The sequence below is a fragment of the Gopherus flavomarginatus genome, chromosome 2 (assembly GCF_025201925.1).
Source record: "Gopherus flavomarginatus isolate rGopFla2 chromosome 2, rGopFla2.mat.asm, whole genome shotgun sequence".
NCBI lineage: Eukaryota > Metazoa > Chordata > Testudines > Testudinidae > Gopherus > Gopherus flavomarginatus.
The window spans coordinates 98875410-98887520 of record NC_066618.1 but is presented as its reverse complement, the minus strand read 5'-3'; the positions used below and the strand labels follow the sequence as shown (position 1 = coordinate 98887520).

The following is a 12111-nucleotide window of genomic DNA, read 5'->3' as shown; positions in this document are numbered from 1 at the left end:
ACCTGTGTAAAGCATCTGGTCATGAGGAGTGTGAATTTGATATTTCCAAAATCTTGAGGAGCCTGAGACTGACCTGGGTGCTAATGCAGTTTAGAGTCCTCTCTCCAGCTAGCCTGCCTTTTGGGCGAGTATTAAACACAAGAAGTAGTAGTGCAGAAATGATGGAGGAGATTGAGTAATGTAACATATGAATCTCTTTAAAACCTTTAATAATACAAGCGCACATTCAAACATGCATCTGAAAAATGAAAGTTCTTTTGCTTTTATAGATAGGAAATTCTATAACAACACAATGGATTTATATCACATTTAATTTTAAAATATTCCTGATTACTTGTGGTTTCTAACCTTTTATGCCATTGTCAAGAGAAAAAAAAAATTTTATTTACATCTGAGCTTACAATCTCATTGCAATACCAGCAGACACATTATACTGCAATAACAGGTGTTGGTGACACATTATAGAGCATAAATAACAGGCAGCTGTGAATTGTGCTGCTATAATTCCATCAAGGGGTCCTTGTTACCATTCGTCAAACTAAAATAGTGAAGCTTGAATTATTTATTTAATTGCCAGGATTTTTAGAATTGCTGAGCACTCACCGCTTTTGTTAATTTCATCTGCAGTTGTGTGTGATCAACATCTGAAAATTCCAAAGTCCAAAATAGAATGACAGCCTCAGAATTCAATATGTGCCTGATTTTTATTTTATATATACATGGATCCTTATGTGAACAAATATTTACACTGCTCCTTAATCATCTGAGTGGAAAGCAGCACCTGATAGGATAAGCCTTGTGACAGGCAATTCTGACAAATAATTCCAGAATTTTTCATCACACCTGTGATCGCATGGATTACAACATATTTAACTCTGTCATCCACAGGTTGATAATATTGTAATAAAAATGCAGCCATAATAACTCAGGCTATGATCTTGTCAGATCATATAAACTGAACTAGGGTCAGGCAGAGTCAGTGGAAGAATGCAAGACCTCTACGAAAGTGTTTGTGACTTAGTAGATGGCATTCTTCTGTCTGGGTCTTTACTGAGCCATTGCCCAGCATAGTGTTAGAGGAGGAATAATACTGTTGGAAGTGCTAACTTCCGGATCAAATACAAAACAGAGGTTCTGACCACTTGTGATCATTCAAGATTGGCCAGCTACTACAGTAATGTGTGTATTACTAAGGCCCTAGACAGATTAGATTCTGCTCACCACAGACACCGACTGTCATTTTTCCAGGTAGGTGCTCCACCCCCCACTCTTCCTTGAGACTCTGCCACCACTCTCACTCTTCTCCCACCCTCCCTCCACCTCTTCCCTCCCACCCACTGATGAACAGCTGATTGGCAGGTGTCTGGTGGGTGCTCAGCATCCACTATTTTTTCCCTTGGGTGCTCCAGCCCCACAGCACCCATAGAGTTGGAGGCTATGCTACTCACTACAAGATTTTTATGCCACTCCATGGTTTTGGGGGGCACCCAGTACCAATTTGGCCTATGATGCAAGGTGGAGAAGTCATAGGGCTATTGTAATTTATACCCAGTTGCCTATGACCACAGGGGCCATTCTCACAGCCAGGCATTTCCAAGGCATGGCAGCACACCAGCCAAGCCACTTTCCCCCAGGCATGCTCTGCACTCTGAGGGATGAAAGCTCTGATGGTGTAATGCTGCTATCCAGCTCACAGCCATCTGGGGCTTCCATTTATAGATGGGAAATTCCCCCATATTTGTTTAGGCTGGCATAGCCTCTTAGCAAAGTCAACTTGGAGGACCAGAGTAGTGCAGTGGAACCGTAGCATAGTGGAGAATCTCACCTGTTTTGTTTTATATATGCAAAGAGCTAAAGGTATATTTTGTAAACAGCATCATCTCCCCAGGTTTCTTAAGGCCACTTCAAAATTAGCACCTGGATGAAGAACCATATAGTAGCCAGACTGACAGATTTTCAATCTGTCTGCCTAGACAATTTTTTATCATATTTGATTTAGGAAAACAGTAAAGAAAAAAAGAAAAAAAATCAGTATTTAAGGGTGCCCATTGAAGATCTGTTTAACTTATTATTGCTTTAAACTATTAAATGGTAACATAAAATGAATTTTTATTTTCACACATTTCCTTCTGCATTTTTCATGCAGCCATTTTAAGAAAAATATATTTAGAGAGTGTATTGTACATGTAGATCAGTGATTCTCAACCTGTGGGTCAGGACCCAATTTTAATGGGGTCACCAGGGCTGGCTTAGACTTGCTGGGGCCCAGGGCCAAAGCCCAAGCCGCAGCCTTACCACCCGAGGCCAAAGCCCATGGGCTTCCGCCGTGGGTGTCAGGGCTCAGATTACAGACCCCCTGCCTGGGGCTGAAGCCTTTGGGTTTTGGCTTTGCGCCCCCTGCCTGGGACAGTGGGACTTGGATGAGCTCAGGCTTCAGTCCCCCCCCTCCTCGGGGTCATGTAATAATTTTTGTTGTCAAAAGGGGGTTGCAGTGCAATGAAGTTTGAGAACCCCTTACCTAGCTAATATAAATGTTTGAGACATTTAAAGTAATCACCTTCTTCCACTAGGTGGCACCATTAGACTTACTACAGTAAAAGTCACCGTCTAATTTGTGTTCTAGTTTTTCATCTCTTTTTTCCATTCATTCCCCTTTTTGAGTTTAAAAAAATGGATTGGTAAGCTGAGGAAGGTGAAATCACTAGACATTTTTTCTCAGTACCAGAGCTGTGCAGAATTAACATGTTTATCATAGCATATTAGCATATTTAGAATAATTGATTTTATTAAGGATCTGCCGCTCTGATAGTTTAGAATAGTAAATTTTTCTATTGTTCCTGTGCTAATTCTTGGTTCCGGGCTATACTGAGCATTTCTTTTTTGATTGGTTTTTGTCTTAAGTGTATTGACTCTGCATAGATGATCTGGCAGAAGTGAATTATAAGAAACAATTTAAGTGAAGAGAGGTCGCTTGGTGAGGAGGTTTTGAGTGGAAGCTCCATGTACAAGGCCATCATTGGCTGAAGGGAGGATTGAGGGAAACCTGGGAAACCTGAAAAAAGGTTGGGGGAAATCTGGAAAAAGACAAGGTCTGAGATACACGCTGGAGATGTGTGGATGTAGTGCTATAAATGCAAGACCAAGAAGTATGAACTTGATACATAGTGCAGTGTGCGGGGTTGTAGCCATGTCGGTCCCAGGATATTAGAGAGGCAAGGTGGATGAGGTAACGTTCCATTGGACCAGCTTCAACTGGTGTGAGAGAGAAGCTTTTGAGTTACACAGAGCTTGTCTTCAGGTCTGGGAAAGAAGAACTTGTGTAGCTCAAAAGCTTCTCTCTCTCTTATCAATACAAGGAGGTGAGGTGGATATCCAGAAGGTCAGAGGGGAGGAGAAGGAGGTGGTAGTTGAGAAGTGTGGGATGCTGAGAGCATGGACAAGAGTTTAAGCCATTGAGATGGATAGGAAAGGGCAGATTTTTTTGTATGTTGTGGAGGAAGAAGTGGCAGGATTTTGTCTTGGCCTGGCCATGGGACATGGAAGGACTTGGAGAAATGATCTTATAGCTGAGAAATGTCCTTGCTCTAGCACCCCACCATGCCAGTCCAGACTGATGGAATTTTGAGAGCAGAACTCAATTCTAGAAATGACACAAAGTCAATACCTAGGAAAGTCTGATGTCTAATGGACTGTACGATGGAGGGCCAACCTACTGAAGCTGTCCTGCAGTGGCTCAAAAGTGTGAGTACCAACCTCAGGGCAAACTGTTAAGAGCAGGGCACAAACCCCAAATTGGCTGAGCTCTGTACTTAGATTTCATCAACCAAGTACCAAGTGTAAACTCCTCAAACAGCCTAATCACGGAGTCACAGACGGTCCCTTTGGGTACTCCGATGTATCTTGTCACCTAGGCAACCTTGCCTTTGTGACAGATGGTCCCTTACCCCAAAAATCACAACGATATTCAGGCTACTCCTGGACCCAAAGGACCAGTCACTTACCCCAGGTCAGTGGCATCAAAGTAACGCTTGTAGCCAATCCCATAATAAACTATCTAAAGATTTATTAACTAGGAAAAGGAAATATGAGAGTTATTGACAAGGGTAAAAGCAGGTAAACATACACACACAAATGAGTTACTGTCTTAGGCTCCAATAGGTAACAGAAACTTCTATAATAAGCAAGCCCTATATGTCCCTTAGGGCTAATCCAGGCTAAACACATGAGATCTCTTGTTTTTTCCTAGAAAACCTTGCACTCAAGAGTCTTCTTGTTAGAGGTTTTTAATCCCATTCCCCCCATCCCTTGTTTGAGCAGCCAGTTCAGCTGATAGGAGGAATTCACTCACATATTCTCTTCATTGGAGGAGCACGGGGATGGGAAGAGCAATCAACAAAGTAGTTTATCCTTACATGTTCCACAATAGTTCATCTGGCGTCTATGAGCCTTCTCTATTAGGCAAGACCTAACATCTTCTGTTGAAAGCTAGCGTTTCATACTAATTCATGTCTCCTTCCTGGCTAGTGATTTACACAATTACACAGAATCACAACACAAATGCTCTAATATTACCTTACAATATGGGTGCTATAAGTGAGATTAATGCATGCAGCAACTTACAAACATTCAATAAAGTCTAAACGCTAAGCACATTTTATAACTCTAATATCTATTCATCAATGCTAATATATAGCTGAGTCAGACTAATTCTAGCTATATATTTGTCAGTATCCAAGTGAGGCATGGGGACTTTGGCATAAGCTGGCACCTGGCTTGCCAGCATCACAGGCGATGGAGATCCACAGAGGCTGACTCATCAACCCTGAATTGATGAAAAAAAAGTTATGTAAAGATGCTTACATCGCAGTGACATGCAGAAAACACTTTAGTATCCCTTTGAAGTGAAACTGAAGTATTTTCTGTGACTCTGGTGGAGTTCTTGGCTTGTCTGGATGCAGCTAGGTCATGCTTCCTGAAATATTTGCTTCAAAATGCTTATGAAGAGCAATTTTTAAAACTTTGGCATAAACGAATTCTCCCAATGTTTGGAAAATGTCCCAGAGGATATCCCTCACATTCACCCCGAGATTTTCATTCCCATTTCCCGCTTCAAAGTACTCAAGTTGAACATTGTGCTATAGTATCAACATAGTTAGTATATTTTCACTAATGGAATATAAACATATCAGCAAAGCACAGCTTAATAGAAGATAGGTAGCCAGATTCTGCCTATGGTTGTGAAAAAGAATTTTTGTTCAAATGAGAAGACAAATTAATAAATTCCCCAGTCTTGTACCCACTTCTGTTTGCACCATACACACCCCGGTAGACAACATATATTATAGTCTGAGGAAGTATATTTTTGTGGGAACTCCTTCTTAAAACATTGGCAGCACATGACTTTAAGAACACATCTCAGGATTCTGATGATGACATGATTTATGACATCACAAAAACCATTGCAGTTTATGAAGTCAAAAGGACCCCGAGGATGACTTTTAGCCTTGTAAGAGGATTCAGGACAATGGGAGAAGGAAGAAAGATGTTTGCCATGAGGCCTCAAGTTAACAGAGTAATCAAATCCTTGTCTAGAGTGAGTCATTTTCCTGCTTTTCCTTCCTTCTGCCTCCATTGAGACCAAACTGTGTCCCATACTCTCTCCTGGGATGGGCACCATGAATCCTAGAACAATTCACAGTGAGATCCAGAACTTGGCAAAATTGAATCAGGGCTTTATAAATTCTGAAGATCGCCGCTTCCTTCGGGAATCAGTGGCAAGTATGGAAAATCCCATGTCTCCCACTTCAAGTCATACAGCTGCAGGTGAGATGGTCAGGGAGGCAGATAAGCTCCTGAAAGAGGCTGGGAACAAAGAGAATGATTTGGAAACGGATGCAGAGGAGGTGATTGAACCAGACCAAGATAATCACCAAGAGATGACAGACCAAAACTTGCAGCTAACGGATGAGATGACAAAGCAGGCCAATGAAAAGAATAGGGAGGCCTTTGATGTCCTGTCTAAAGGTGAACTTCAGAAAGCAATTGACTTGTTCTCAGATGCCATCAAGCTGAATCTATACCTTGTCAACTCGTATACTAACAGAGCCAATGTCTTTGTGCACCTTCACAAACCAAACGCTGCCATTAGTGACTGTAACAGAGCCATAGAACTCAACCCTAACTTAGCACAGCCCTACAAGGTGCGAGGAAAAGCACTCCAGCTCCTGGGGCTCTTGGAAGAAGCAGCTTGTGACCTGGCCTTGGCTTGCAAACTGGATTATGATGAAGATGCCAGTAATGTGGTAAGGGAAGTGCAGGTGAGAACCCAGAAGAACTCTGAACACAAAACAAAGAATGAGCAAAAATGTAAGCACAGGGAGACACTGGAGAGAGTGAAAAGGGCTCTGGCAACAGGAAGCGCTGATAAGACAGCCCCCTGGGATCAGGAAAAAGCACAGAGGGAGAAGGAGTCCAGTGAGGAGCCCGAGAGTGAGGAGAGTGAGTTGGAGATCGATAACGAAGGGGTGATTGAACCCGATGAGGATGAGCCTCAAGAGATGGGAGACGAGACTCTGAAGGTAACAGACGAAATGATGAAGCAGGCCGTTGAAAAGAAGAGGGAGGCTTTTGATGCAGTGGCTAAAGGAGAACTTCAGAGAGCTGTTGATTTGTTCACAGATGCCATCAAACTGAACCCACGGCTTACGATTTTATATGCCAACCGAGCCAGTGTCTATGTGCAGTTGCAGAAGCCAAATGCTGCCATTAGAGACTGTGACAGAGCCATAAATATCAACCCTGACTCCGCACAGCCCTACAAGTGGCGAGGGAAAGCACTCCGACTCCTGGGTTACTGGCAGGAGGCTGCCGAGGACCTGTCCTTGGCCTGTCAGCTGGATTATGATGAAGAGACCAATGCCATGCTGAATGAGGTGCAGCCAAGGGCCCAGAAAGTCACCCACCACTGGAGGAAGTATGAGCAAAAGCAAAAGGAAAAGAGATTTAAGGAGGCCCTGGAGAGAATGAAGAAAGCCATGGAGGAGAGGGGGGGAGCTCAACTTCAGACACCTGAGGAACAGGAAAGAGATGAGCTTGAGGCCTGGCAAGAAGAGGAAAGAGCTCAGCCTCAGGATACCCAGAAACATGAAAGAGTTAAGCTTCAGGCCTCCTGGGAACAATGGGGCGCACATCTTAAATACTCTGCAGTACAAGAAGGAGCTCTGCCAGTGGCCCATGGTGACAAGGAGAATTTCCAGCTGAAGGCCCAGGGGAGAGCTGAGAGTGAGGAAGAGTCCAGTGAGGAACCCGAGAGTGAGTTGGAGATCGATTATGAAGGGGTGATTGAACCTGATGAGGATGAGCCCCAAGAGATGGGAGACGAGACTCTGAAGGTAACAGACGAAATGATGAAACAGGCCGTTGAAAAGAAGAAGGAGGCTTTTGATGCAGTGGCTAAAGGAGAACTTCAGAGAGCTGTTGATTTGTTCACAGATGCCATCAAACTGAACCCACGGCTTACAATTTTATATGCCAACCGAGCCAGTGTCTATGTGCAGTTGCAGAAGCCAAATGCTGCCATTAGAGACTGTGACAGAGCCATAAATATCAACCCTGACTCCGCACAGCCCTACAAGTGGCGAGGGAAAGCACTCCGACTCCTGGGTTACTGGCAGGAGGCTGCCAAGGACCTGTCCTTGGCCTGTCAGCTGGATTATGATGAAGAGACCAATGCCATGCTGAATGAGGTGCAGCCAAGGGCCCAGAAAATCACCCACCATTGGAGGAAGTATGAGCAAAAGTGCAAGGAAGATGAATTTAAGGAGATGGTAGAGAGGATAAAGAAAGTCTTGGAGGAGCAGGAGAGTGCTCAGAAAGCCCTGGAAGAACAGGAGATAGATGAGAAAGCAGCCCTAGAGGAACAGGAGAAATCCATGAAGGAACCTGAGACAACTGAGCAGATAGTGCTGAAAGAACAGGAGGACAATCAACAGGAGCCAATGGAGGAACAAGAGAGAGCTCAGAAGAAGGCATTGAAGGAACAAGAGTCAGTTCAGCCGATGGATCTGGAGGAACAGTTGATAGCTTTGCAGACTGAGCTGGAAGAACAGTTGAAAACTCAGCAGATGGAGCTGGAGGAAGAGGAGAGAGCTCTGCAGAAGTTGCTGGAGGAACAGGAGAGGACCCAAAAGAAGGTGCTGGAAAAACAGGAGAGAACCCAGATGAAGGCTCTGGAAGAACTGGAAAGAGCTCAACAGCTGGCTCTGAAGGAACTGGAAAGAGCTCAGAAGAAGGTCTTAGAGGAACAGGAAAAATCTCAGAAGGCAGCCCTGGAAGAACAGGAGAGAGCTCAGAAGAAATCCCAGAAGGAAAAGGAGAGAGCTGAGAAAGCCCTGGAGGAACTGGCAAGAGCTCATAAGATGGCCCTGAAGGAACTGGAGATTGCTCAGAAAAAAGGCCTGGAGGAACATGAAAGAGCCCAGCAGAAGGCCTTGACAGAACAAAAGAAAGCTCATATGGCTATGGAAGAACTGGAGAAAGCTCATAAGAAGCAAGAGAGAGCACAGAAGGCTGCCCTAGAGGAGCAGAGGAGAGCTCAGAAAGCCCTAGAGGTACTGGAAAGAGAACAGAGAAAGGCCATGGAGGAGCAGAAGAGAGCTCAAAAGAAGGCCATGGAGGAACAGGAAAAAGCCCAGAAAGTCCTGGAGGAACTGGCCAGAGTTCAGCAGCAGACTCTAGAGGAAAAAGAGAGAGCTCAGAAGAAGACCAGAGAGGAACAGGAGAGAGCCCAGAAAGCCCTGGAAGAATTGGTGAGAGCTCAGAAAGAGGCTCTAGATGAACAAGAGAGAGTTCAGAAGAAGGCTACAGAGGAACAGAAGAGGGCTAAAAAGGCCTTGGAGGAACTGGAGAGAGCTCAGAAAAAGGCCTTGGAGGAACTGGAGAGAGCTCAGAAAAAGGCCCTGGAGGAACAAGAGAGAGCGCGAAAGAAAGCCCTGGAGGAACAGGATAGGGCTCAAAAAGGCCTGGAGGAACTGGAGAGAGCTCAGAAAAAGGCCCTGGAGGAACAAGAGAGAGCGCGAAAGAAAGCCCTGGAGGAACAGGATAGGGCTCAAAAAGGCCTGGAGGAACTGGAGAAAACTCAGACAAAGGCATTGGAGGAACTGGAGAGAGCTCAGAAAGAGGTACTGCAGGAACAAGAGAAAGCTCAGAAGAAAGCTCTGGAGGAACAGAAGAGGGCTCAGAAAGCTCTGGAGAAACTGGAGAGAGCTCAGAAAAACTCCCTAGAGGAGCTGGAGAGAGTTCAGAAAGGGGTCTTGGATGAGCCAGAAAATGCTCAGAAGGTGGCCCTGGAGGAACATGAGAAAGCTCAGAAAAAGGTTCTAGAGGAAGAGGAGGAAACTCAGAAAGAGGCCCCAGAAGAACATGAAGGAACTCATAAAATGTTGTGGGAAGACCTGGAAAGAGCACAGAAAAAAGACTTAGAGGAATTGGAGAAAGCTCATAAAAAGGTCTGTGTAGAACAGGAAAGAGATCAGGAGAAAGATGTAGAGGAACAGGAAACAGCCACAGAGGAACAACTGAGAGCTCAAAAAGAGCCAGAGCATGCAACAAGTTCATTAAGACCTCTCGCAAAATCCATTTGGGACTATTTTGAATCAGGCTAGACTCAGAATTCTGAGCCATTGTCTGAGTTTGTCCTGGAACCCAGCAAACATTAACAAACCCAGGAATCAACGGATGCTCACTGCAGTGTGTAAATTTGGAGGTCGTGTACAACTGCTGTTTTCATTAAAACACAAATCTGAACAGAATTTTTCCATTATTTTTTATTTCTCCATCTAAACAGTTTTTAAAGGATTAAAGCACTTCTCGGGCAGTGTTTTGACACATGCACAAGTATACATAGACTATGTGGAATGCTCCTCTCCAGTTGAATGTGAGTACCTCAGGTACTCAGTCATTGGGCTGTAGAGTAGGTTAAAGAACCCAAAGACACTTCCTTCATCAGCCTAAGTATTGCTACACTAAGAGATAAACTGCAAATGGAGCTTGCACATTTCTATTTTTCTGCCAATATCTATTTGATCCCCCTGGTACTTTCTCACAGACTGGGCCGTGAAGAGGAGGAGGGTTTGGAATCTTCCTCTCCTGATTATTCTTCCTGTAAAAGGGGATCAGGGAAAGAAGACATTGAACATCCTGCCAACAGAAAATCTATGGGAGGGTTTTGAGCTGACCGTGACCAGCTGGGTGAGGAGCCTCCAGATAAATGGGTGATGGAGGAAATTATTACTGAAGAGGGAGGCCAGGGTCTTGATGTGGAGCTTTGAAGGGAAGAGGGAATTTATGGGTGGGAACATAACTAAAGGGTGCATTGCTTGTGATGTATAGGCCACATGATCAAGATAAACGCTTAAGTTGCTTGAGTTCATGAACAGGAACTGTTCTGCAAGCAGCTCTGGGTAGGGAGAGCCCCTTTGAAGTCAGCTGATTGCTTTGCAAGTACAAGGGCCCACTCATGTGGAGCAGCTTGCAGCATCAGGGACTTGGTTTAGACATAGCTATTTTTTAAAATCAAATCTAAATTTGGGTGTGTAAAATCCAGTATTTCCAACTTCAGGAGTTTCCAACATCAGTCTGGCATCAAAAATCGTGAGATTGACTTAAAAATCATGAGGTTTTTTATTTTTAAATCACAACATCTTTATTCTTTTTATGTGTGTTCTGATTTCTGAGTCTTTCGAGTCCAGTTGGTTCATGATTTCAAGCTCTTTGCTGCCACCATGCATGCTAGAAACTTTTCTTTTTTTTTAATGAACATAATTATTTGACTCCAGGAGCTTGGACTTTAAATAAAATCACCAAATATTGTGACACTTGGCAACGTTGAAAATTCTGATGAATTATACATGGCTGAGCCCAAGGCAAATAAAGCAGAGGTTTAGACTCTACAAGGGGAAAAAAGAATCTATGGCAAAAATGTTGCAGCTGCTAATTGCTTGTAGAGGGAGAATCTTTCAGACGATGCTTATTATGGCTAGAGGAACTAAAGAGGAGGTAGTCCCAAACTAGCTTTGGAGGAAAAGTAGAATTAGAGGCTCTTAGGCTGGACCAAACTTTCTGAAGCTATCTGATTGCTGCCTGAAGAAGTTGGAGTGTATTGGGGCTGAAGCTTTGTGAAGGAGCACCCACCCCACAGAAGCCCTGGAAGGCTTAAGGGGCCAATTAAATCCCCAGGCTGCACCTGGTGGAGGATCCAGAGAGCATAGGAACAGGAAAGGTCTGTATAAAGCTAAGCGCAGCTGTGGGCTGCAAAGAAGGGGTCTGCAGTCACTCCCTGGGAAAAGGGAGGTGTGTTTGAAACGGCGGGGTTCGGTAGTCTGTATTTACTCTCTGTCAGGAGGGAGTTTGAGCTGGTACACCCAGAGTGGGTGGAACCAAAAGCTGTAGGAAGGAGTCCAGGGAAGAAGCAACAGGGTCTAAGTGAAACCACAGTAGCCAGGTACAGGGTCCCTAGACTGGGACCTGGAGTAGTGGCCAGGCCTGGGTTCCTCTACCCGCACTGGGGAAGTGGTATCACCAGGTAATGCCCAGTAAGACTGCCTGAGACCAGTCATGCGGAAGGACTTTGGTACCCCGCAAGGGGGATACGTGGTGAGGGACCTGGCTAGAGGGCTGAGTCACGAAAAGGAGACGGCGGCTCCTGGAACAAGAGAGGGGCCACAGATGGCAAAAGAGTGAGTGTGGCAGAGTGCAACTGCAGGAAGGGGTGTTGGCTGTGCAGAGCTAAATCTCCAGAATAACCAGGAGGGGGCACCACCTGCTATGACCACAGTAGAGTTCCCCGCCACAGGCGCCTAATGTCTGATGTGACTGGGTAAAAGAAACTCCTGGTAATTTTACTCTGGGACTTGGCCCGAGGAATTCATACCTGAATACTTTCCCTTTCCATTATGGATGATAGAAGATCTATTTTGAGCTTGTCTTAACCTTACAGATGTACCTACATCTACTTTTTTTTTTGTCTTTAACTATTCTGCAGGTTACCTCTTTCAATAGAGTCCTGCAGAAGTGGTGGGTAGATGTGGAGTCCTCAGTGGGTGAAAATATATT

General features: G+C 44.6%; 1 protein-coding gene across 1 annotated transcript; it reads left to right on the top strand.

Annotated features, from left to right (window-relative positions):
• The first annotated feature begins 5666 nt into the window (after positions 1-5666).
• LOC127043756 (trichohyalin-like) lies at positions 5667-9662 on the top strand. Its single transcript, XM_050937852.1, has one exon. The coding sequence runs from the start codon at positions 5667-5669 to the stop codon at positions 9660-9662; it is 3996 nt and encodes a 1331-aa protein (XP_050793809.1).
• The last annotated feature ends 2449 nt before the right edge of the window (positions 9663-12111 follow it).

Excerpts from the sequence above, each read along its gene's own strand:
- LOC127043756 (XM_050937852.1), top strand. The coding sequence starts at position 5,667 with ATGGGCACCATGAATCCTAGAACAATTCACAGTGAGATCCAGAACTTG.